At 53.5% G+C, this 26,039-nt stretch overlaps 1 protein-coding gene and 1 non-coding gene across 4 annotated transcripts in view; one reads left to right on the forward strand and one right to left on the reverse strand.

The window, feature by feature from the left end:
* The window catches only part of SCAF4 (SR-related CTD associated factor 4), a 54,774-nt gene extending 39,442 nt beyond the window's left edge, over positions 1-15,332 (reverse strand). For all 3 annotated transcript variants that reach the window (XM_036017399.1, XM_036017400.1, XM_028503905.2), the window contains exon 1: positions 15,162-15,332. In XM_036017399.1, coding sequence (XP_035873292.1) covers positions 15,162-15,191 — 30 coding nt within the window. In that variant the 5' untranslated portion in view covers positions 15,192-15,332. The remainder of the gene's footprint in view (positions 1-15,161) is intronic.
* A 9,984-nt stretch (positions 15,333-25,316) lies between these two features.
* Positions 25,317-25,476, forward strand: LOC114490069. The gene has a single exon (XR_003683932.1). It is a non-coding gene; the product is annotated as a U1 spliceosomal RNA (small nuclear RNA).
* The last annotated feature ends 563 nt before the right edge of the window (positions 25,477-26,039 follow it).

Here is a 26,039-nt window from a genome sequence, read left to right on the forward strand (position 1 = left end):
ATGGGGGAAAAAACCCCACACCCAAAGCAGACATTGTGGTTACTATGGAGCAAGTAAGACAGAACTGGTTTTGAAACTGGGTCCACACTGATGATTCTGGGAGAATGACTTCAGCCCCACTGTCCGAGCACGCGGAAAGCACACGCCGTTTCCTACTTCCCAGGTATCACGGCAGCTACACTAGTTCCTGCACACGGACTGACCTGCACTCCCCGGCAACAGGGCAGGTGCTCACTGAACGTCACCGGGGGCAGCGCTCTCCCTAGAGCCGGTGCATCGGTCAGGGGAGGACGCGTGAGCACGCACGGAGGGCCATGCGGTGCCCGCACGCGGACCAGCAGCAGCCCCCAGGGGCCGAAACGCACTTGGAGCGCCTCCGCAGGAGGGAAACATACCTGCCAGCCACACATGGGCTCTGACTCTCTGCTCCGTCACAAGCTGCACGATTACCAGAAATCTGAGTATGAACACCGTCCCCCTGCATGACATATAGAAGCTCGATACACAAAGTCATCAAAAAATTAGGGCGCATCATTCGCCTCACAATCCCTTCTATCAACAAGGAGGTTTCAAGAGAAGATTAAGAATGAGAATACTTGGCCATGACACCGACAGGACTCAGGGTTTCAGTGTCAAAGCAATATGATGCTGTGCTGTTCACTAGTGGCACAAACTCTGACACGTTCAGTTAGCCTTTCTGAACTTCAGGGACTTGGTAGGTCTGCAAGGGCGACTGGCCCCCACCCCGTCATCGTGCTGTTCAGGTTAAATGAGACCACGCACAGAGGTCCGAGGGCACATGCTCGGGACGTATGCCCGGCTCAGGCAGTGGAGCTGCCCAGGGCCCGAGGGGGTCTCTCCGTGTCGCATCTACTACCCAAGCACCGCATGCAGAGCCATCTTCCCACTGGTGAAGATGTTGCAGCATCGAAGACTTTTGGCCCTGGCTGGTGTGGCTCAGCGGATGGAGCGCTGGCCTGTGAACCAAAAGGTCGCAGGTTCGACTCCCAGTCAGAGCACACGCCTGGGGTGCGGGCCAGGTCTCCAGGTGGAGGGCGTGCGAGAGGCAACCAACCACACAGATGTTTCTCCCTCCTAATAAAATCTTAAAAAAAAAAAAAAGACTTTGAAAGCTGCAAAGCACCTCAGCACCTACTCCATCCAGTGCTCATGCCAAAACCATGACCACGTCGCAACAGCCCTGGGGGATGCCGGCCAGCGGCACAGGTTCAGCCCCTCACATGCTCCAGTGGTCACCCCAGTCCTCCCACTACCGACCCCAAATCTCCCTCTGATACTTGCTTCCGGATTTATTCCTGTGTTGCTGGAATCTAATGAACTGTTTTTCGCGTTAGCTTCCCATTTCTGTAGTAACACATCACAACAAACTTTGCTGCTTAAAACAGTAGAAACGTGTCACCACCCCCCAGACTCCACAGGCTGGAAGCCAGACTCCACAGCCGAGGCGCTGCTGGCAGCACCGAGGCTTCCTGGAGCCTCCCGGGCAGGCCCGTCCCGCCTTCTCCAGCCTCGGGGGGCACCTACCTTCCGGTGGCTCACGACCTCCCTCTTCAAGGCCTGCAGCGCAGCAGCACCTGCTCTGCCCGGGACCCCTGCTTCCGCTGTCACATCACCCTCACCCCCTGCCTCTCTCACAGAAGGGCCTTGCGGGTCCCGAGGGCCCATCCGGACAGTGTGTGATGACTAACCCATCCCTTTAACTTAATCTCTCCTGCGAACTCTCTTTTGCCATATTTGAACATATTCACAAGTTCTAGAATTCAGAATCTAGAGGGCTGGGAGTGGCATTCTTTATTATAATTATTTTTAATTTTTTTTTTTTAGAGAGAGAGGGAAGGAGGGAGAAAGAAAGGAACAGAAATATCTGTCGGTTGCCTCTCCTGTGTGCCCCAACTGAGGACCGAACCTGCAACCAGGCACGTGTCCTGACTGGAATTGAACCCGTGACCCTTCGCTTTGCAGGACGATACCCAACCCACGAGCCTCACCAGTCAGGGCCATTACTTATCATCCCTTTCTTTTTCCTTTACAGCGCTTAATTCATTGTTAAACTTATATCTACCATCAACTGAAACTCTTAAGACTGTTTTCACAGGCATCTCTATTGTAACCAGATCTTCATGCTGACTGTACCCCAGGTTCTGAGTTGGGAAACTGTTTTCTGCCACTTGATGCAGCAGCTATTCCAATTCGCGTGTGTATTTCACGAACCTGCTTTATATGCCTTCCCCCAAGTCAATGGTGTTGTAGAAAGCAAGAAGGACAGAGCCTACTGAAGGACGACTTTATCGGCTCTTCCTCGGACACTGCCAGCTAGCTAAAACTCACTCAGCGACACAGCTCCTCCTGCCTCCATCTTTCCAATTTATTCATGATCAAATCCTGACAATTATCAGTTTATAGAGCTTGTCAGACAAAACACACTTGACAAAACAAAGGAGTTTAATTTGGTGTAGTATAAATCACGAGTGAATCTGTTCTGGCTCCTAGTGACATTTCTAGAAACTCATAAAACTCACGACTGGCAGAGAGAAAAGTTACTGGCACCAAGCCTATGATTTCTGAAATATGTCTTTTTCTATTTTTTGAAATTGAGCTGTCAAAGCAACGAAAAGAATTAGAAGACTACATACTAGTCTAAGTAATGTTTTTAACCTTTTAAACCTCTCAAGCAGTATTTCCTTTCAGAATCTTTTCCAGCGGGATACTCACTCCTACCCCCCCCCCCCCCCCCCCAGTTAAAAACGGACACCTACAGAGCGACGGGCTGGGATTCCGACCCCCCCGCCCACAGGTGCAGACATCAAGGCGTTCAACTCTACAATTTTCCTTCTGCTCTTTTGACCTGATGTATCCCATGTACTGGCTTCAACCAAACCAAGAGTTAAGTCCAACATAACTTTAATGTTTATTACTAACACATAAACACTTCATGAAAGTACACGTCAAGTTTTTCCCACAAAACACAATTAGGAAAAACTTTAAAACCATTTTCATGCAAGTGTGCCTTGTCCCTCCAACTACAGGCCGAAGACAACTCCGTGAGAGGCTCGCTGCCAGACGAGCAGGCGAGGGACAGTCGGCGGTCCCTGCTCACCTGCTAGTTCGTGCCCTGGCTGTGCACACGCGTCACCCACGGCCCGTTCGGGCTGGCGCGTCCTTCCTGCCCACGGGGAAATCACCGGGATGAGGGATGCAGGCTGGGGGCTGGGGGCGGCGAATCGGCCCCCTCGGCTAAGGACCCCTCTGCCCCTCTCCCCGGGAGCAGAACGAGCCAACGTCATGCACAAACGCAAAGGCGCACCAGTGAAACGGAAGAGGGTACGGAGGAAAGTAACTCAATTAAGAAAAACAACTCTAATAACTGATTCACAAACACAGCAAGTTCAACCTTGTTAGGGTTGAACAGTTCGAATGACGAGATGTAATTCTTCAGTCCTCCAGCCGGCCCACGTGCAGAAGAGCACAGAGCACACAGGACGTTCTGCTGTGGGACCTGGTGGGCGGGTTTTCCCTTCAGGCAGAAGTCTGCAGCTGTATAACCAAGAACTCAAAAAATGTCTAAACCTTTTAGATCTAATACTTTTATTTCTAGAAATTTATAAAATAATATGTTCTCAAATTTCCCACGATGGCAATTTAAAATTAGAAAATAATGTCATGTTATTCCACAACTGTAAAAAAATTTTCAAAAGCAAGTGGAGAAAACAAAAAAGACAGAAATACTCTAAAATGTTAATGGTATTTGGTGAAATGTTTTCTAATTTAACTTTTTCTAACTTTCATTAACTTTAAAATTAATGAAATTTTTAAAAAAAGATTTTATATGTTTTTAGACAGAGGGGAGGAGGGAGAGAAGGAGAGAAACATCAGTGTGTGGTTGCCTCTCACACACCCCCCACTGGGGACCTGGCCCACAACCCAGGCCTGTGCCCTGACTGGGTGTTAAACCCAGGATGCTTTGGTTCACAGGTTGGCACTCAATCCACTGAGCCACACCAGCCAGGGCTGAAACACAAAATGCATTTCTCCTACTTTAAATATAAACATATAGAATCATCATTATTAGATCCAACTTATCCATGGTGTAAACCTTTTTTTAAGTTAACAATTATGTCTAATCAATGGCTTATAAATCTTTAATAAAACTTTTCAAAATTACTGAGACAAATTTCTCAAAGTAAGTTTAAAAAATCGCCCCATTTAAAAATATAACTGAAGCTCTTGTGGATATAAAACCCAAATCTGTCCTGACCAGTGTGGCCCGGTGGGTTGGGCATTGTCCCACCAAACGAAAGGTTGCTGGTTCGATTCCCAGTCAGGGCACATGCCAGCGTTGTAGTTTTGGGCCCGGTCCAGGTGTGTGTGAGAGGCAACCAATCAATGTTTCTTTCCCTCTCTTTCTTCCTCCCTCCCTCTCTCTCTAAAAATAAACAAACCAAATCTGAGAAATCACTCTTCAAATGTATTTTTGGTTGACACCTGTGTGTTAAATAACATACCCCTTTAATTAACAGTATATAATTTACTCCTATGTAAATTCTATTTACTTTACATAGTCAAATCCTTTCAAGTCCAAATGTTTAACCAATTTTCCACTTGCTTAGGAGGCAGGGAGACATTAATATGAAATATTCCTAAAATGGGACAAATTTACAAGGCTTTTTTACAAAACACATACAAGTGCAATACACACTGCTAATACTAAACACGAGACCGCTGTGGGGTTGGTGACTTCTCTATGTATTTAAGAGAATGGAACACAGTAACGTAGCAAACGGCAGTTTAAACTTCATCTGCATTATTTCCCACTTCACCAAACCCTGATTCTGTTACCATTTACTGCTGGCAGAACAAATTTTCTGAATAATTTCTGATGCCTCGCTCTATACAGTATGCCCTAACTGAAGCTTCATGTAAGACCAACGCCCCTCCCATTTCCACGGGTCTGCGCGTCCTCGGCCTGTGCCCTGGGGATCCACGGCTGCCCGCCTGCCGGCCTGCCCCCCTCCCTCAGCAGCGCCGTGCCCTGCTGTGTTCCAGCCGCAGGGGTTGCTAGTCCTCTCCTCCACCCTGGCTCGCTGAACTGCAATCAAGCCGCAACTCCTTCGTTTCACTTGCTCAAGAAACAGGCCAGAAGGTGATTTTAGAAAACGTCCAATGTTTCATTCATGAACCCTCACTCTACTTTACTGGCACAGATGCCAGATTTCAAAACCACTTCTACTGTGCCTTGCCAGTGAACTTTGTGTACCCCCAAAGTTGGCTATAAGGCATTTTTGTGAACTAAGCACTTCTCTCTTAGACCTCAAGAGAAAAAATGAAAATTGTTTCCAGGACAAACACTCATTTGACAAGATGAAAAAAATAAACACCACCCCCACTTTATGTGTTTTATCCAGACCCTGCTACTTCTGAAAAGTTGCAACGACTGGATCTATGCACATGCGTGGGACTGAAACAGAAAATGGTAGCATTTATAAAACCCCTCATCAATTAAAAAATCTGGATTTTGAATATAAACTAGCCAAGGAACTATCACCGCCTAAGGGTGCATCCTGAGTTTTAAACCTTGTGCCTACTGCATTGCTGTGGATGACTTAAACACTCGCCAGACTTCGCCCTCCTTAAACGCTCACACGCGCTTCCAGAAGCGGGCACCGGAGCACCCTTGCTGCCATGCTTCCATCTTACAGAAAGCTCTGCGGTGAGCCCTCTCACTGCACGAACCATCCGAAAGACAAAGATCAGCTGCTCACACACTTCTGAGCAGCCATCGGGGCCATGGGCTGGACTCAGACAAGTCTCAGAATGGCCATTCCTGCACCGTGACCTTGGACAATTCACACCACATTTCCAGTATGCCTCCCTTTAAAGTGGAAAGAATATGAAGACATATATATACAAAACTCCTAACCCGTTAGGTGCATCTGGTTGGTATTTAATGAGCAAATGTAGAATTCCTTTCCTGTCCCTCCCTTCAGATGTCCCCACTGGATCTTGAAATAGCATGTAGAAACTAAAGATATCTTTTGGACTTAGGGTTCATGATTAACAATATAATTTAATATAATTTACAGAGCCATTTGGTGTTTGGCAGGTACTGTTTTAACCTTATGGAGAGCAAGCTGGTGCCTTTCCCTGCCCCCTCCTTCCCCCAGAGGCAGCACCTCCTAAACCTGGCGGGTGCCCAGGGGACGTGCAGCCAGGGAGCAGTGGGCAGCGGCGGCTGGCTGAAGGCTCGCAGACCCTGTCTCCAAGGCCCCTTCCCTGTGACTCCCCAGCGAGCCCACGCAGCCCGGCCGGGGCACATCTCTCTCCCGTAACAGCCGAATCTCAGTTCTTGCACCTCTCCCATCCTGAACAACATGGTTCTGGTTCTTGACCAGAACTTTGGTTCTACAGCCGACAACCCTTCCACGCTGGGACGTGGACGATCAGCCATGCACCTCCCTCTCAGGAAACAAAGGAGATTCCGTTTTCAAACCAACAGCTTATCGAACTGACTTGCGGACGGATAAGGTCTGAGAACCAGGGTTCCACTGCATTCTCAAGAACCCCCGAGGCAGCCCTGCCTAGGCTCTCTCCCGTAGCTTCTTTTACCGGAAGTCCTTCCTTTGCATTGCTGTCCCCGGCTTTAATACAATACTCTCAAAAGTTTTAAAAGTATTTAAAAAAAAGAAAATCAGACCAAGCAACAAAGCAATGAAGACACTGTGTTAAAGCCTAACAGTTCTGTGCTGTTCTTTAAATATCTTTGAGATCATACAGCGTAAAACCCACCCCCATAGAGCACGGCGGGGGGGGCACACACAAGGCCCCCGGGCCTGATCTGGCCCTCCGCCTCATTCTATGCTGCCCGGCACCTTGCTTCTACCCACGGTAGCGCCCAGCTCTCGCTTAACCGTTAGGAAGTAGTTACGTTCATACAGTCCTAAAGTTACATTCGGCCCTCTGAAGGCAACCGCGAGGCTGCGGTGGCCCCGGTGAAGATGAGTGTGACACCCCTGCTCTAGTGTGTACAACGCAGTGGGTGTTGCCGTACTCACAGCTGTGCAGCCGTCGATGCCACGCACGGTGAGAACGTCGCCACCGACCCGCCCAAAGCAAAGCCGTACCCACCAGCAGTCACCCTCCGTTCTTCCTCGTCCCAGCCAGCGAGCTACCTTTTGTCTCTACGGATGTGTCTGTTTTGGACATCTCATGTATTTTTAAAAACCCAACTTTGTAAAATATGCATTTACATTTATTAAGCAATGGTAAAGGCCTTTATAAAGATTTGAACATATCTCCAACCGAACTCCGAACCTGGCTGTTATTTCTCAAATGACTTATCATTCAGCATCTCTTAATTAAGCTGAACTAGATGATACATAACTATTGAAGTTTAAAAGAATATTTTACCTGTTTCCTAAAGGCCTAAAAGGTATATTACCCTAAATGTCCGTATTGCAGGTTTCCCTGAGGCAGAGTATCACAATTCTGCTTCAGCTGAAATGCAGCCCCGACAAAGTTAACGGGGAATAAAGGGGGACACTCCCGACACAGCGTCCGGGCCGGGGACACCGCAAAGGGAGACTGAGACCACAGGCTTCGTCAGCCACCCTTCTCGAAGGTGACAGCACACCTGGAGTGGAGCGGTGGGAGACATCCACCTAGGGCCAGGTAGTTAAGTGGGTAAGTTGTCTCTAAACACAATAATAAGGCTGACTAAAAGTCATTTTATCATCACCACGCACCGGCAATTCTAAATAATAGCAAGGACAAAATTTTGCTGACTGGGGCTCCTGAAGTTTTAAACTACCATGCTGCGGTGGCTATTCAGTTTCAACAATACATGAGCATGGAATCTGCACGTTTTTATCACGTATACTTTAACAAGCAGTCTACTCTCAGGCAAGTTCAATGAGGAAATCCTGTGGTCTCACGGCCAGTGCCCCCAACATGCCGACCCACGCACCTCGGCGTTTGAAGAGACACAGCACAAAGGTTCAGGGCAGCCTGCGCGCTGCTCCTCAAGCTCAGTGGTCTCCGTCCTGTAGTCCCCCCTCCCCCACACACCTGTGGACCCTCTGTTTAAACAGTACTTCTGAAAGACAAAGATCCAGGAATAAAAAGTCACAATGTCATCACGTTGAAGACTTCCCGACTCTGGTATATCGGTTGCACCATGCACAAGTTTTTGCAGTTAAAATTAATAACAAGTGTGCTTCTATCAATTATGGGTGAAGGTAAGATTGATAAATCTGGCTGTGTCCACTGAATACAATATGTGATGATCAACTTTGACGGTCACTGACAAATGCACAGAAGGCCTGAAAATAAATTGGAGTATTATCATTCATTATTGTGACAGACCAGTACGTAGACAAGTTTTTCCTACCTTTTCCCAAAAGGTATTAATGGGATTTAAAAATATTAACCAGCTGTTTTCCCCACCATAATACTTATTTGTAACTGGTATGAAGTTCAGGTTTCTTTCCTGGCTGATTCCGTGACTGTTTCTGAAAATAATTTTGTTGTAAGAAGAGTAATGTGCTTAGCCCTGGCTGGTGTGGCTCAGTGGATTGTGCACCAGTCTGCAAACAAAAGGGTCGCCGGTTCGATTCCCAGTCAGGGCACATGCCTGGGTGGCAGGCCAGGTCCCCAGTGCAGGGGGGTATGAGAAGCAATGGATTGACATAGCTTTCTTTCTCCTTCCCTTCCCTTTAAAAATAAATAAATAAAATCTTTTTTAAAAAAATAGTGTGCTTAAAAAAAATGTACAGAAAAAGCTCTGTTCTCGATGTCTAACATGCCAGGTACATCACTGCTCTACCGACTCTTCCAACTAGGGTCACCGACCCACAAGGATGTATACCAAAATCACCAACGATACAAACACAAATGATAACTTTGGAGAGGTACTCGGACGGTCCCCCACTTTTAACTGAGCTCTAGTGGCCAGCTTTCATGTTTTCCACATCCAGCTGTGGCTTCTACCCTAAACTCCACTCCAGAGTCACACTGGACTTCCTGCTGGATTCTCTACTACGCGTCCAATGCTGCGTGGGAACACCAAGGTTTCTATATATTTACTGACAGTTTCAAAGCATCGGTACAGACCTCAGACTGTACAGGAATGAAAAGTAATCAATAGCCATGCAAATACTGAATAGGAGGAAGGCAACACAGGATATAGTAAATTATAATACTGTTTGTGAAATCCTCTAGTTTTCAAAAAATCTGTAACAGCATATCGTTAATTATTTAATATTAACAGAGAAGTGTAGACGTGTCTTTTCTAGTTGAGAAACAGACCTTGGTCAGGCCTAATCCTATCAAATATAATAATTATTAATGCTACCTTTTCTATGGTTCCACAGGAACAAATTATTCATCAACCAATATTACCAAAAAATTCAACAGGTAAGCTGCTTATTCTATATATCTGATAACATAGGTTGTTTTTAGATCATTAAAGTTGTGTGCTGTTGTTCTGAAATGTGCCGACAAAAAGAATTCAGCATGCTGTCTCAACAAGTGACACTAAAGGTTCATCCTTTATGTAACCATGTTTTTTGTACCGTGTTACCCAGGTGTATTTAGAATGAGATTTGAATGTGTGCAGTCACCTATGGAAAAGCTACCTGGAAGGAACACTAGTGTTCCAGGGCAGAGCACAACCTCCAATTTGTATCTGCTAAGAAAACAACCACCCCTCCCCCCAGCGCAGGGCGCGCTTGCACACGATCAAGTGCCGCTTTCTCCGTTTCTTCATCTCCTTCATCGTTTCACAGGATTTTATAAGTCAACTTCTCCATCATCCCAGTTTTTCTCTGGATCAGTTCCTTATCATGTACCCAAGTAGCTTTTTACTGAAACAAGATACATGACGAAATAATACATAGGGAGGGGACATTTTCAACATGAACACCAGTGATAAACACTGCTCCAGAAAGCAGTAAGGAGTCAGCTGTCCCCGGCCCAACGTCAAGGTGGTAACTTCTTTCTTTCTTTTTGTTTTTTTTAACGTAAGACTTTATTTATTTTTAGAGAGAGAGGAGAGGGGAAGGGACAGGTAAAGAGAGGGAGAGGTACATCAATGTGTGGTTGCCTCTCACACACCCACTACTGGGGACATGGCCTGCAACCTGGGCACATGCCCTGATTGGAAATTTAACTGGTGACCCTTCGGTTTGCAGGCCAATGCTGGATCCACTGAACGGCACCAGCCAGGGCTGAACGGCTACCTTCTAAGACCCCCAGACTCCTTGTGGCTGGCAGCAGGGTGCCACGACCCAGGGAGACTGGAGGAGTGCTCCGGCGGCGCGCTCCGCACTCGCCCTGCTCTTCTCGTCTCCTCCTGTGCACAGCGAGCCTTGCGCCACGCCTCTGCGTCCCTGCAGACAGACCTCGGGTCAGAGCAACCGAAGAGCAGCACTGCGGGTCGGAAGGAAACTTCACAAGTGTCCTCATCACCTGCTGGGAACTGCAGAAGACAATCGCACCGAGCAATCAGCAGGTAAAAGGTGCACAACAGTCCACACAGGAGACTTCCAGTGAGAGCAGCCTGGAGCGCTTCAGCTCTTCCTTCCCCACGGCACGGCGGCTCACGGCAGACGCCCACGCAGGCAGGCGCGCCAACTTCGGGCCATACATCAAGTATTCATAAAGCTCCCTCCTGGCTGACTTGAAAGGGAAGCGAGTGGAGTGAAAGCGCCGTTTCCCGCCCGCACTGCAAGGCGGCATCGTGGGCACCACCTCAGGCTGCAGTTTCAGAACAGAACCCGGGGCCGAGCTCCCCTCCGGGTCTGGGAGGCGCAAGCCGCTCCTGTCCAGAGGAAGACGCCGCCCTCTCTGCCAAGGGTACAGCCCTTTTCCAGACGCTGTCCCATGTGCCTGAGGCCAGAGACGGAAGGAGATGCGAGTCCAGCTTTTGTTTCACCGAAGTTTAAAGGAGATTTGCAAAACGGAAAACATCACTCTTCTCACTAATTTTTTTTGTTTTGAAAGCATGTCATTTATGTTACCATGTAGCTAGTGGGTTTACTGTTATTTTTAATGTATGCAGTTCTCAGCTTGAATTTCTAATGTGGTAAATATCAGCCCCCACAATCCATAAACACGAAAGCTCTCTGTGGTCCCTAACTTTTGAGTTTAAAGAAGTCGAAATCCAGTTTGAGAAAAGCTGTCCCAGCGAAACTCTTACCCAAGACGTTTAAGAACACTCGCTACAGTGTCTGTGGCCAAAAAATGAGACACCCCCTATGTTTACCCACTGGGGAATCACACGGAATGCCACTTTGTCAAGGGCGGCGAGCTACACAGCCACTGGAACGAACTGAATCTCACACGGAGTCAACGTCCGAGCGACGCCCACTGGGCAGAGTGCGCCCACACACCACCCCTGCGCCCCGAAACGCTGAGTGCCGCACGTGCTCCGTCTAGGCGCCCCAGGCGCTGATGACCCGCCTCCGCCTCGGGCAGGGGCTGTGTGCGTGGGGGGGGGGGGGGATGTGTTCCTTTGGATTTCCAGAAGACCGACTGAAGGCTAAACATGCAGTCGGTGGGCTAAGAAACCGCACTCATAAACCCGAGTCACTCAACAAAGCTACCGAACACCGGACCGTCACACCGAGGGGGGTGTGTGCAGCCCGGACGGAGCACAACCGAGGACCGGCCGGAACCGACCGCGGGCTTCTCTCGCCCACCTCCGCCCGTCTCTGGCCGCACGCACACTGTGTCTCGCCCGAAGGTGCTCCGTGACTGTGACCGGCGTCTGCAACGCCCCCTCCTCCTCACCTTCCCGCCCGCAGCAGAGAGAGGCCGGGTCTGGCCTGGCTTCCCGCTCCTTCCTCCCGCACCACTTTGCTCCGAGCGACCCGCCCCTTTGGCTGCGTGACACCGCACTTTTCCCGACCTGCGCGCCCCCAGCCCCCAGCCCACCCCGCCCCACCCCAGACACCGGGAGGCCGCGTCAGCGCCCAGGGCACTAGCCACGGCTCTTCCTTCTCCCGGCCCTCGAACGCTCACAATCGAGCGTCTGAAGAAGGCCGCGTGACTTTCGCCACCCCCTTCGTCTGCCACCTCCCCGTCTCGCCTCAGACTCCAGGCCCCACTACCCGCAAACGCCGTTCTCTTCAGCTTCAACCTGCGACCACTGTCCGCACCACACTGCGCAGAGCGCCACCCCGGGCAGCAACGAGAGGCGGCGCCCGCGCTGACCGTTAGGCGGCAGAACGCTGCCCGCCTGCTCTCCAGGCCGCCGCCTCCTCCTCCGTGCGGCTCCTCCTCCGGGCGTGACGTCCAGGCGAGGCCGCGGGAGCACAGGCCGGGCACGCGCACGGCAAGTGCCCGAGTGCTGGGTGCTTCTTAACACCCACCCTCGCCCCATGTTCTTCCTCAGGGCACACGCGAGCGTGCCTCCGGGCCTCTCCCGCTGTCGCCGCAGGGTCTGCCCGGGGTTGAGCGCCACAGGCCCACGGGAACGCCAAGAATCCCCACGGGACTTCCGCTCAGACCCATTCCCGCCCCCCGCGCTGCGTGCGGGGCGGGCGGCCGCCTGCGGGACTGTGCTACCGCCCCCGGGCGCCCAGCTCCGAGAGCCGGACGCCAGACGACCACCCAGCCCATCGCAGGCCCCTCGGGCCGCAGCCCCCCTCCGCCGCGTTCCCACGGCAGACTCGCCAAGTCCACACTCGACTGGCTTCTCTTAGCTGAACCCCGCCCCGCGTGCCCGAACCCCTGCTTCCACAAGGGCACGACAAACCAAGCCTCTCGGTCACATCGCCCTCGAACTCACCACCTCCGTCTACCTGCAGCCCAAACGCGGAGCTCAAACACTCCAGGCGGGGCCGGCTCCTTAACCGCGCTCCCGCTCCAGCAGCCCCTGCAGCCCATGCGGGCCGGCCCAGGCCCCTCCGCACCGCTCCCCTGGCCCCGGGTCCTCCGCGCCCTCCAAAGGCCCCAGGGGCCGCACTACTGCAGCCAGACCAGAGGCCTGGGCTTACTCACGCCTGGTGGTGGCCTCTGTGAGACCGGGCTCCGCCTGGCAGCCGGGCGGCACCACCCCGGAGCCGGTGAGGAGGGGACCCGGGAGCCCGAGATCACAGGAAACAACACCGCGTGGTGAGCGGTGAGAAACACCCGAGCAGCAGCGCGGGCCGAGCTGGGGTCGAAGCGGGCTCGTCCCCTCGGAAGGCCGTTCCTTCCGAGGGCTGACACACACCACACCCGCACCCAGCGCCACACGGAGCCCGCCACGACGGCCTAGGGGCGGGAGTAAGAACCAAGAACCGGGGAAACGAGCAACAACCAAATTCTCCTGTTGTGCTCTTAAAGGGGTTAAAACACCACTTCCCCTTTCCGAGGAGTCCATGCCATTCCTAATTTTTCTTGAAGTGAAAACTACCCATCCCACTTTTCATCCCAGAGCTAACACGACGTCCTTTACTCGAACGGCGCGGCTTAACCGCGGCTTGCACGGGGCCTGAGCGAGAACTGAGTATTCTCCGCACCGAAAACCCTCCCCTCGGCCCGCCGCCGACAATCCCCCTGAAACCCTGCAGCCGGCGCGCCCCGCCCCGCCCCGCCGGTCCCTGGACGGCGGCCGGGGCAGGGGCGGCTGTCCCCTTTGTCGCCTCTCCCCCCGAAGCCCTTCCTGTTCCCCAGTCCCCGGCTCTCGTGAGCATCCTCCCGAAGTCAAAACAGTTCCTTGTTTTCATCTCGGGGGAGCAGTGTCCTCGGAACCTTTACGCCACGGTCGCGCCACGGGCAGAAACTCGCGCGCTGCACCGCACCTGCCAGGCCCTGCCCCAGGGAGGGGCGGGGGGCAGCCGGCCAGAGACTCTGCCCTGGAGCCGAGCCCGCGGAGCCGCCGCCGCCGCCGGGGGAGGAGGAACGACGGCCCGTCGCCCCGCCGCGCGGTCCCCGCCGAAGGAGCGTGAAAGCGGAGCCACGACGCGGCCCGCCCCAAACCGACCCGACCCTGAACGTCAGCTGTGACTGGAGAATAAAAGAAGGTCAAACAGGAGCCATTTCCCCCGCCTGAAAGCGGCCACCGCCGAACTTGGCCGGCGACCTCGGACGGCGGGCGGGCCCGCGGCCGCTGGGACGCCCCCAGGCCCCGGGTCGGAGCCGCGCCGTCTCCCGGGCCACCCAACAGGCGGTGAGCGGTCCTCGCCGCGCCGGCACGGCCCCCGGGCCCCGCGGACAGCTCGCCCCGCAAATCGGAAGTGTGATGGGAGGGACCCCGCAAAATCTCGTGAGACGCAGCAAGTTTTGAGCGCCCCATCAAGGCACCCACAGCCGCCGCATCTGGCTTTTTAAACACCGGTCTGTCTCTGGCGTGTGCGAGAGGAAGACTGTGCGACCCGACGCATGACAATGGTCCCCTCTCCGGGCCTGCGTTTTAAATCACCCGGGCCGGGCGCCCTGCCCCCGAGGCTCCGACCCACCACCGCGCGGGCCCGCCGCGCCCGCAAGGACTGGAGGGAAAGTGGAGCTCGCGGGTCGCGGCAGCTCCCGGCCCGGCTGGGGGTCTCCGCGGGGTAAGGCTCGGGGTGGGGGGCGTGCTTGAGGGTGAACGGCCGGGGGTCGGTGCGCCGAGGCCGCTCTCCCGCGGGCTCGCGTCGCTCATTCAACTTCTCAGGTGTCACGCCGGGCTCGGAGCCCCCGAGGGCGGCGTGCGCGACTGGCGGTGACAAGGAGCACCCCTGGCGTGTACCTACCCCACTTCCCACGTGCGCGAGTCCCGGGTCGGACCGGCTCGCTACCGACCCGCTGCGGGCGCCAACCGCCCGGGATCAGAGTCCAGCGGCCGCGGCCCGGCAGCGGCAGCCGGGACCGGCGGACGCTCCCGCCCCGCCCCCCACGCGCCGCGCTCCAGTCCGGGCCGCGGGCGGGCTCCGGCTCCCGGGGCCGCCAGCGGGGCAGCGGGCGAGCCGGCCGGACGAGGGGCCCGCGCGGCCGGGGACGCGGCCGAGGTCGTCGCCGGGCGTGGGGGAGGGGAGGGGTCGGCCCCGCGGCCGCTGCCACCTCCCGGGCCGCAGGCCGCCGCGCGGGCCCGGCCGCCGGAACCGGAGCAGGAAGCGTCCCCACCCGAGCCCGGCTTCAAGCCCGCCGCGCGGGAGAGCCGGCGCCGGCCCGCGCCCCCTCACCTCCTGGTTGAAGGCGTTGACGGCGTCCATGTTCGCGCTGCGGCGGCGGCTCCGGGCCCGCCGGTCACATAGAACCGCGCAGGGCGGAGCGGGGCCGCGGCCCGGCCGGGCGGGGGCGGGGGCGGAGCGGGCGGCGGCGGCGGGGCCGGGGGCCGGGGGCCGGGCAGGAAGCGGGGCGGCGGGGCGGGCGGCGGCGGCGGCGGGCCCCTCTCAGTGCCGTTCGGGGGCTGAGGAACAAGAGGCGGCGGCGCTGCGCCCTAACATGTCCGTTCGGTGGCGGCGGCTGCGCTTTGCGTCTCGCTGACACGGCCCCCGCGCCCTCACGCACTGGCCACACGAGCCCGGCCGGCGAGCGGGCGGCCTCTCTCAGCCTCTCGCCAGCGGGATGGCGGCAGCGGCCCGAGTCCACGCCGCGCGGGGCACCCTGGGACGGCTCGGGCCTCCCAGCGCTTCCGGTGCCCGCGCCGGCCCCGCCCCGCCGCGTCGGCCCCGTCCCCGTGCACGCCGGCCCCGCCCCGCCCTGCGCGCCGGGTGCCGGGCGCGGGGCGCGGGCGGCCTGGGCGCTTTCCCGCCCGCCGCGGCCGCGGTCCGGGGAGGGTCCCCCGCCCGGAGCCTGCGTCCCGTGCGGTCGCCGGAGGTCGCGGATTCCAGCGCCGGGAGGCTGGCCCCTGCAGCCTGCAGCGTCCCCCGGGGCACTTCCGAGTGCCATTCGGCCCGAGCTGGCCCTGCGCCTGGCCGGGTCCTGCGGGCGCGGAGCCCGGAACAAAGGGCGCAGGACTTCGCCCGGCTCGCGGATCGAAGCGCCGGCTCCCTCGCAGCCTCTGCTGCGCTGCCCCGTGTGTGTCGCAGTTGAGCGGGTTAGTCTTTGCGAGCTGAAGTGCGCTGAAGGACACAGGCCCCGAGGAACCCCTGCTCCGTGGCACGTGCCACGGGAGGAGTGGACTTGCTAAAGCCTGATCTCGCCTCCCCGAGCCACCTCGTTTCTTTTTCGGTGGAAAGACTGTGCCCTGATTCACTTCCCCTGAGTATTTACTGTCTTTCAGGCGCTGGGCAGGGTTCCGGGCACGTGGAAATAAAAGATCACTTTTCTGCCTTGGGACAACCCAGGTAGGTTAGTGGAGAGGATAGGCGAATGATCAGGTAACAACTGAAGCATGTAAGTGTTAGGGCACAGCCCCTGGGGAACAAAGAAGAAAGGTGTTATCCAACTGAAAGCCCAGTAAGGCTGGAGGAAGTGGCACCTAAGCTGCATCTGGAAGCAGCAGCAGCAGCACTGGGAGAAGATATTCCATCTTGAGCTTGATGAGGACCATGGCATCGACCTCCCCCAAGGAGGACCAGCTGGAGCTGGGGCAGTGGTGTGGACCTGAAGGAGCGAGGAAACCAGGTCCCGAAGAGCCTCTGGGCCATCCCAAGGAGTTTGGATTTTGTCCCCAAAGTAGTGGGGAGCCACTGAAAGCTTATAAAGGGGGTGGTGGTGTCATGCAATGTGTCCTTTCAGAAGAAAGGCGTGGAGTAGTAGCAAGAGTGGAGTCAGGGAAGGAATATCCCTAGTCCCAGGGGGCCAAGGCTCTGGAGGTAAGGAGAGACAAGGTCGGATATTTAAGAAGTGGGAAGGAGGGGCTGTGAGATGAAGGAAGAAGTAGGCTTCAGAAAGACGGTCCAGGTTCTGGCTTAAACGATGTGGGTGGTTGGGTTTCTAAGTCAGTTTAGGGGGTACCTGGGGGAGGAGGGAATGGGTTTGAGTGAAGAGGATCGTGTTTAATACTTGTAGATCGTTCACATGTGCCAGGGTCTATCTGACATGATACTCTGTTGTTTAATGTCCGTAACAGGCTTCTGTGTGAGGTGCCTATTAGTAATACCCCTGTGTTACATTTGAGGAAGTGAGGCCCCATTCAGTTAACTAAAGTGAATTAAATGACTTCCTTCTGGGGCCTATGGAATTCGAGCTGCCCCTGGGGCAAATAAGTGAGGATGTCTAGGAGGTAGTTGGATAAACACAGGTGGAATCAGGATGGATGGCTGAGGGCGGCTGAGATCTGGGAGTCATTAGCACAGCTGGTATGGGCGGGGCTGAAACGGACAGGGAACAACCTGGGTGTGTGAGGGGTAAGAGGCAGAGAGGGGAGGGCACAGGAGAAGCAGTCAGCCCCCCCCCCCCATGCTGAAGGTAGACCCTTGGCAAGGTAAGGCCCCGCAGGTGCGGGCAGCATCTAGGGCCTCAGCAGGACCGCTGGTTGGAGTGCAAGGGCAGAAGCCAAGTGCGCTCGGGAAGGTGGCAGGAGGCGCGTTGCAGAAACCTGGCAGGGAAGGCAGTGTGTCAGCGCAGAAGCTGTGGGATGAGTGGGGTGCTTGCTTCTTTCAGGATAAGACAAACGCACTCTTAATTATCAAAGGAACAAAGTAGATCCCAAATATTCTTTCCAGACCTACCCAGCATCTACTTCATATCGCTGCCTTTTTTTAATCTCTCAGCCAAACTGCCATTGTGTTTTGAAAACCCATCTTGCTTCTCATCTGCAGGTGCACTAACATTGCATTAGGAAGTGCAGGTTTTCGTGGGTCGACCCCTTGCCTTCCTGCACAATTCACCGTCTACCATTAGTCTGAGATCTCGCACCGTGTTTCCAGCCGCTTCCCGGGGCACAGCCCAAGTCTTGCCGTTCCCTGGGCAGGCCTGGGACCTGACACGGGCCAGGCTTTGCTCTCGTGGACAGTCCCTTGCTGCTCCTCCAGCCGGGCAGGCCCGTTGAGCACCCAGCTGAGACTCAGACATCGGCTCCTTTTAGTCGTCAGCCACGTGCCCAGCACCTGCTGTGTGCCAGCCGCCGTGCTGAAAGCTGCCCGCTCCCCCCCCCGGCCAGACCCAGCTCTGCTGACTTGTGTTGGTGGGACCTGACTCGCCCCCCCACCTTCCACTCCCTCTTTCTGTAGACAGCAGGGAGACGTCAAACTGGGTGCACAGAGCCAAACGGGGTCCTCCTTCCCCAATTCACATACACCGTTGTCTCCCCGCCTGTGAGTGGGGAAATGGACTTGGCTAAGAACGGTGGCACCCTTGACACCGGGCTGGGAGAGAGAGGCTGGGTGGAAGGTGGTGATGGCGGCTTGGGACCGTCTATGTGACGGACTCAACACACTACCGCTGTCGGGCTCCGTGTGGCCGTGCGGTCACCTGAAGGGGGACATGTTCCATGTGCCGTCCTAAGAGAGTTGAGTGGACAAGGAACAAGATTTACCTTGTAAGACCCTTGTGTTTGAAGTGGATAATCCAGGAGGTTCTTTTCTGGGTAGGGTTGGTTTTTATGTCCATCGTGCTTAGAAGGTCTTTCAAGCAAGTTGTTCAGGGAATGCATGTTTTCAGCGAGACTTTTGGTGCCTTGTCAGGGTTTTCTACCATTTTTCTGTTCAGAAGATGGCAGCATCACCTCTTTTTTTGTTTGTTTTTAAATTGATTTGAGAGAGAGGAAGGGAGAGCTAATGGGAAGGAGAGAAAGAGAGAGAAACACTGATTTGTTGTTCCGCTTGGCTGCCTCTTGTATGTGCCCTGACTGGGAATCGAACCCGCAGCCTTAGTGTATTGGGCAGGTGCTCTAACCAGCCGAGCTACCCCGCAGCATCACCTCTCGCTGCCCTGGGACACCTGCTGCGCAGCTGCACAGCTACTGCTGGGCTTTGGTCTCTATCCCTCCGGGCGGACAAGTCACGGCCTCCAGTAGGAAGTTTGGGGCAAATGACAAAACTCGGCAGGGCTGTGCTTTGAGAGTGAGCAGCCCTAGAAGCGGAGGAGATGGCCAGGCGATCGTAAGTGCAAGCGGCTGATAAAAACCAGCGAGACATGTCATCCCCTTGCAGACTTGCCTTCTCTCAAAGGACAAGGGTCTAAACAGACTGTGTGTTCATCATGTGGGTGTGAAGACAGACAGTTTTGAAGAGCCATTCCAAACAAAGTCATGTTTTTAAAAAGAGTAGATGAAATCCATTCCCAGAGGAAAGGAAAGATGACGTTGAACAAGTAATATTCTTGTTAACGCCCTGGCCAGCTAGCTCCGTTGGTTAGTTAGAGTGTCGTCCTGGTGCGCCAAGGCTGCAGGTTCAACCCCCGTCAGAGCACGTGCAAGAGTGAACCAATGATGCGTGAACAAGTACAACAACAGATCGATGCTTGCCTCTCTCCTTCTTTCTCTTTTCCCTCTTCTTTCCCCAAAATCAATGAATAAAAAAATTTTAAAAATCCTTGTTAATTCTGTGCCTTTCACATGTGACTGATTCCATTCTCTTGGAAGGCACGCTGGCCACAGTCCACAGGTGTGGAGAGTGAATATGGAAAGGAGACATCTCACCGTCTCACCATCTCACCTCTGCTGGGTCCAGGAGATATCAAGAGGTGTGAATTCGAGAGGGGACAGGTCCTTTCTCACGCTTCATCCAGGGTGCTTCCCGGGGCGTGGACACACTGTGACATTGCACAGGACCCTCTTTTCTTTCCGGGCACTCACCTGACCCCCTGTGCCCCTCTGCCTGCCCCTCCTGCATCCGGAGTCTCTCCCGGCGTATGGCTGCATGCCCCAGCGCCCACTGGGAATTCCACGTAGGGGTCCCCTCGGTCCCGCCCACCCAGTCCCTTCTCGGGCTGGCCTCCGTCTCCCTGCCCTCTGTGCTGCTGGGGCCCAGACAGTGGCACAGATGAAGAGGCCGCCAGGAACTGGATGGAGCGCAGTGCCGACTGAGGCGATGGGACTTTAGGGAATTTTCATTCTCTTTTTAATTTTTCAGTACTTTCTAGACCCCCGCCCCCCGGCAAAGAAAGCATGTATTAGTTTTGTAATCAGAAAGAGTAAGCTCCAAAAGAGAGAGAAAGGGGGAGGAAGAAAGAAAAGAAAAGAGAAAGGACTCACACAGATAAGTGTGCAGCAGACCTGAAGGGCGTCGGACAGGTAGCCCTGGCTGCAGCGACAGTGCGTGTGAGCGAGCACAGGAGGGGTGCTGGTCCGGGCTCTGCAGAGACACAGAACCATGAGATACATGGAAATACATATGTATTCCCCTTTTATACATCCCATTCATATGTGCGTGTATGTTACATACAGGTACACATGTGGAGACTTGCATACAGGTAAGACCTGCCCTCTGCCGTTGGAGAACCGAGAGGGCTGGTGGCCGGTGCCCCACAGAAGGCCAGTGGACCAGGGAAGCCCAGGGTGGAAGCCGCAGCCTGAGGGCGGGGGGGAGGCAGGGGGAGATGTCGCACCTCAACCCCTGAGGCAGGAGGACAGGAGCTAACTAACCCCCACCCCCCACCTCCGGTTGCATCGGGGCCCTCCGAGGATCAGACGAAGCCCACCCGCCCTGCAGAGGGTGGTCTGCCTTCCTGGGTGCTTCAGTTCAAGCCCACCTCCCCCGGCCACCCCTCCACAGAAGGGACGTGTGGTCGGGGAGTTCTGTGGCCCGGGCAAGCTGGCATACAACATGAATCACTGCAAGACGCCAGTAAAGGAAAAGGGTTTCTCCCAGCTGTTTCTCATCTTACTTAAACATAGGGATCCAAGATTCTTTTTTCAGAATCGGAGGTATGAAACTCCGGTCTCGACTGAAGTGACCTGTCACCTTCCGAGACGGAAGCACCCGATAGAGCGTCCATTCGTTCGCTCACGGAATAAAGGCGGGCGCCTGCCCAGGGCCGGCGCGGGCGGGCAGGTAGGACGCCAGGGTGCGCGGGCGCGGAGAGCCCCCTCCCCGAGCTCCTCCAGTCCAGCCTCCGCCCTGGCGTGGGGCACTTGTTCAGACACAGAGTGGCCATCAGCCATGATCGTGTCTTATTTGAGGAGAGTTTTTCTTTTTTCTAGCCTGCCATTTACTTTTCTTATTTGCACTGATGAGCTCCCCTGTGCGGTGTTGACCGACAGTGGTCACAGTGGACACTGGGGTCGCGTGTGTTGTCTCTGGGCCAGACGGTCTTCGCCACTGCCCAGGCCGGGAGCCCCAGGCTGTCCACAGAGGCCTGGTCACAGGTTGTCTCGGACCAGTCAGGAAGTCCCCTGCCACTGGTGTCTTGAGAGGTTTGGTTTTGTTTTTTCCTTTTAAATCATGGATGGGCCCTAGCTGGTGTGGCTCAGTGGGCTGAGCGCCAGACTGTGAACCAAAGGGTCACCAGTTCAATTCCCAGTGGGGGCACATGCCTGGGTTGCGGGCCGGGTCCCCAGTAGGAGGCACTCAAGAGGCAACCACACATTAATGTTTCTCTCCCTCTCTTTCTCCCTCCCTTCCTCTTCCTAAAAAAAAAAAAATAAATAAAGTCTTTAAACAAAAATCATGGATGGGTGTTGAATTTTGTCAGATGTTATTTCGTGTCTATTGAGCTATTCTCGGGTTCTTCTGTTTTATACTGTTAATACGGGGAATCACACTGGTCGGTTTTTGAACGTTTGACCGGCCTGCCGGCATTCCTGAATAAACCCCACTGGTCTGGGAGCGCCCTGCTGGTGCATCGCCGGATTCAGTTTCAGGGTTTTGTCGAGAGTGGTTCCTCCTCTAGGAGTGACATTGATCTGTCGTTTCCTTTTCTTGTGATGGTTCTGCTGTCGGAGAAGTCTGTCCTCATCGAATGGGTTAAGAAATATTTCCTTCCTTCTCCATTTTCTGAAAGCATTTGTGTAGAATTGATAGTATTTCTTCCTTAAGATTTTGTTAGAATTCACTGGTGAATCCATCTGGGCCTACAGTTTTTGTTATAAAAGGGTTTTAATAATTCAATTTAAAAAATTTATATAGGGCTCTTCTGGTATTTTATTTCTTGAGTCAGTTTTTTTTTTTTCAAATAACACAAACAGCCTCTTGTAGTTCTGGTGGGAGGAGTCTCTGGTGGGAGGAGTCTAGAAGCAAGGTGTCAGCCGGCTGCCTCCCTCCTGGAGTCTCCCAGGGTGAATGCACTTCCCTGCCTTGGCAGCCAGCTGCAGGGCACAGCCACCGTCAGAGGCTCCTGCCCCTCTCCTGTCACTCCAGCCTCCTGCTTTTGTCACCGCCGCCTTTCAGTGGAGTCTCTGCAGATAACCTTTGATAACCTTCCTTTCTGAGAAGTTTGTCTATTGAAAGGTTAACGACTTTTTGACTGTTTTTCACACTAGTCCCTTCTTGTTCTTTTCAAGGCCATGGTCGTGCCTCCTCTTTTACTCCTTGTGCTGGTAGTTTATATGTTGTCTCCACAGCTTTCTCGTGCTACAGCGTCGTCACAGGTTCGTCTGTTTTGTGGATCTTTCCAGAGGCACAGCCTTGGCGCTCATAGACTCCTTCTTTTGTTTGTGCCCTTTCTGGTTCCTTTATTATTTCCTTTCTTCTGCTTGCTTTGCATTTAATTGGCCCTTCATTTTCTAGTTTTTTAAAGTAGAAGCTAAAATCATCGATTCGAGATTTTTTTCTTTTGTAACGTAAGCATTTAAAACTTAAAACTTCTGCCCTGGCTGGCGTAGCTCAGTGGATTGAGCGCGGGCTGTGAACCAAAGCATCACAGGTTCAATTCCCAGTCAGGGCACATGCCTGGGTTGCAGGCTATGGCCCCTAGCAACCGCACATTGATGTCTCTTTCTCACTCTCTCTCTCTCCCCCCCCCTCTAAAAATAAATAAATAAAATCTTAAAAAAAAACTTAAAACTTCCCTCTTAAAATTTTGATGTGTCGTGTTTCCATTTCTATTTAGTAAATATATTTCATAATTTCCCTTGTGATTTCTTTTATCCATGAGTTATGTAGAGATGTATTGTTACATTTCAAATACTTAGAAATGTCTCAAGCATCTTTCTGTTGCTTCATGATTTAACTTCACCACGGCCAGAGATTGTACTCGGTATGATTTCGATTATTTAAAATTTACTGAGACTCGTCTTATGGCTCTGCCTGTCTGTCGCCTGCCTGGGTGACCGTCCCAGACACACTCGAGAGTCACGTTACTTGTCTTGCTGTCGTGCGGTGGGAGGTTCTGTGGGCGCCAGTCGGCCCAGTGGGTGGGCAGCGCCAAGCCGAGCCTCCCCCGTCTCCCCCCGTCTCTCCCCGTCCACTCAGTCTGTCAGTTACCCGGAGAGGAGACCCCCTGTCTTCTGCTGTGACTGTGGATTCGTCTGCTTCTCCTTCCAGTTCCGCCCGTCGTTGCTTCCTGTGTTTTGAATTGGTGTTATTGGGTGAGTCACAGATTATGATGATCATTTCTCTTTGATGAATCGATCCCGTTTATCATTGGGAAAGCTCCCTCCCTCACCTGTGGTCACTGTGCCCCGTCCCGACGTCTGTTCTGTCTGACGTTCTCACGACGCGTCTGCGTGGTCTGGATTTCCGCCCTCCCGCCGGCACCCTGACCATGCCCTCGCCAGTCCTGTGCCTCCTGTCCTCCTGTGTTTACCTCTGTGTGCGTTTTATCAGCCCACCGTTCCTTGGCTTTGTTTGTGCTTTAGATGATCATTGTTCTTGTAAAGGCATTTACAAACCAAGATAATGCTTTTTATATTTTCCCACATACTTAACATTTCCAGTGGTCTTCATTCCTTTTTTTATTATTATTAAATAGATTCCCCCTGGCTGGCGTAGCTCAGTGGATTGAGCGCGGGCTGCAAACCAAAGTGTGACAGGTTCGATTCCCAGTCAGGGCACATGCCTGGGTTGCAGGCCACAGCCCCCAGCAACTGCACATTGATGTTTCTCTCTCTCTCTCTCTTTCTCCCTCCCTTCCCTCTCTAAAAATAAATAAATAAAATCTTTAAAAAAAATAGATCCAACTTTCCATCTGGTGTCAATTTCCTGCTCCCTGAGGACATTTTTTCAGTGTTCTTATAGAGCGCGTCTGCCGTCAGTGACAGCTCTCTGTTTTTGTTCATGTGGAAGAGTCTGTATTCACCCCTGTTTTTTACAGATATTTTCAGTGGGTATAGAACAGTAAATTTACAGGGTTTTTGCCCAGCACTTCAAACATGCTTTTCTGTTCTTTTCTGGCTTGAGTGGTTTCTCATGAGAAGTCTTGATAATTCTGTATTTGTCCCTCTGTCAGTAGTTTGCCTTTTGTCCACTGTCTGAAAACTTTTTCCTTCTATATTTACCAGTTTTTTAAAACTGGCCTCAGGGTTCCGGGGCGGGGCATTTGTTCGGCGGAGTCTAGGTCACTTGCCCGGCCCCCCGCTGGGGAGCTGCAGGCTGCCTTCCAGTGTGAGTAACAGGAGGCAGAGCCTGCCTTCTGCCAGTATTTATAATTGGGGGACATAAATCCAAATTTTTATCCCAAACATAAAAGAAGGGGATTCAGAGGTTTTTCAGCCAAAAACAATGACGAACGCTTTTCCCGACCCATTGCACCCCCTTTTGTCGAACGACTCTGAGATTCAGAAGAAGAGTCCCACCTCCGAAAGCAACCTGTCCTTGGTCCAGGCCAAGTTTAATGGTGCCCCCCGCCCACCCCTGCCCTTTGGCCAGGGATGTGTTCAGAAACTCAGGCCTGCGCCACGCAGCCCAGGGCATCGCTCTGACTCTGGAGGCTGGTTGAGAAACAGGCACCTGGCCCATTTTGGTCTCATGAGGTGCACGATGATGAGCTCTGGGAGGTTCCGGGGGCAAGTGCCTCACGTTCCGGAGAGCTGCAGAAAGCAAGCCAGCAGCGTCTGCTCCATGGGACAATCTCGGAATCAGTCTGAGGATGAGGCTGCCACGGGCCCGGGAGCAGAACCAAGAGAATCCCCAAGAAATGGAGCTGGAGCTGCTGGATGAAACCATCCCTGAAGCCAGTCCTGCTTCCTGGGGTCAGGACAGCCAGTACATTTCCTTATTGCTGAAGGCAGTGTGAGCCGGGGTTTCTGTTGTTCGTGATGGCAAGTATCCTAATGGACCCAATACAGACTGTTCCGGCTGTGTAGCTCCTAGTGGCATCTTCCAGAATCGGGCTCCTCTCTGTCCTGAGAGGTGGGAGGGCTGGGACCCAGACTAAGACGGCACCGCAACAAATGTGACAAGCGATGTGGAAGGAAATAAATATTGATTGCATTAAAGAATGGTTGCAATGTGTGGTCTTTGTGATGAAAGAGAGGTACTTTGCTTACCAAAAGCCTTAAGTGCATTGGCAGATCCGTTCCAAGTAACGTAAACAAACGAGGCTCCATTAAGCCTTTGGAACACACTCGTCGGCTTGCCTGGCAGAGGCGATGCCGGGACCACGAAGGTGGTTTCCCCGGGGCGAGGGTCAGGCCCTGCACTCCGGACATGCCGACCCCTGCAGGCCCCCCAACTGTGGGACCCCGGACGCAGAGTCTGGTCATGGGGGGCTCGTCTGCACCGTCCCCAGAAATAAAAGGAAGGAAATGCTTGTCCAAGTGAAATAATAAACTAACATATGCCTCATCCTGTCCTTGGCCTCGTAAAGGGTCCAGGGTACCGGTTTGGGATGCGACCTCTGGCAGGCTAATTTGCTTTTCTGAATCCTAGATTTCTAGTCTGCAAGACAGCCGTTGTCAGAATCAGATTGATTCATAAATGTGAAAGATGGTTGTAGAGCTCAGGGGAGCGAAGAAGCGGGTTTTACGTTGGTCTGGGTTCCGGAGGGCTAATGGGGCCGCGCTGATCCCTCAAGACTTTCAGTCCTAGCACAAAAACTCCATTTCCTATGTTGATTGCTGATTTCCGTATTGAAAAAAAAAAATCTATCAGTGTGCATCTTTGCATGTGAGTACTTCCATAATTGGTATTTTATGAATGTTTATTTTTGTTTGATAACTGAGCATTGAGTATAACCAACCTTTTGTCAGAGTGAATGGAAGTAACAAAACACTCTGAAATGCATAATTAAGATGAAATGCAAAAGAAAATGTGGCTGGGCAGCCTAGTTGGTTACAGCGCCACCCCACATAA

The sequence above is a fragment of the Phyllostomus discolor genome, chromosome 2, assembly GCF_004126475.2.
Source record: "Phyllostomus discolor isolate MPI-MPIP mPhyDis1 chromosome 2, mPhyDis1.pri.v3, whole genome shotgun sequence".
Lineage (NCBI taxonomy): Eukaryota > Metazoa > Chordata > Mammalia > Chiroptera > Phyllostomidae > Phyllostomus > Phyllostomus discolor.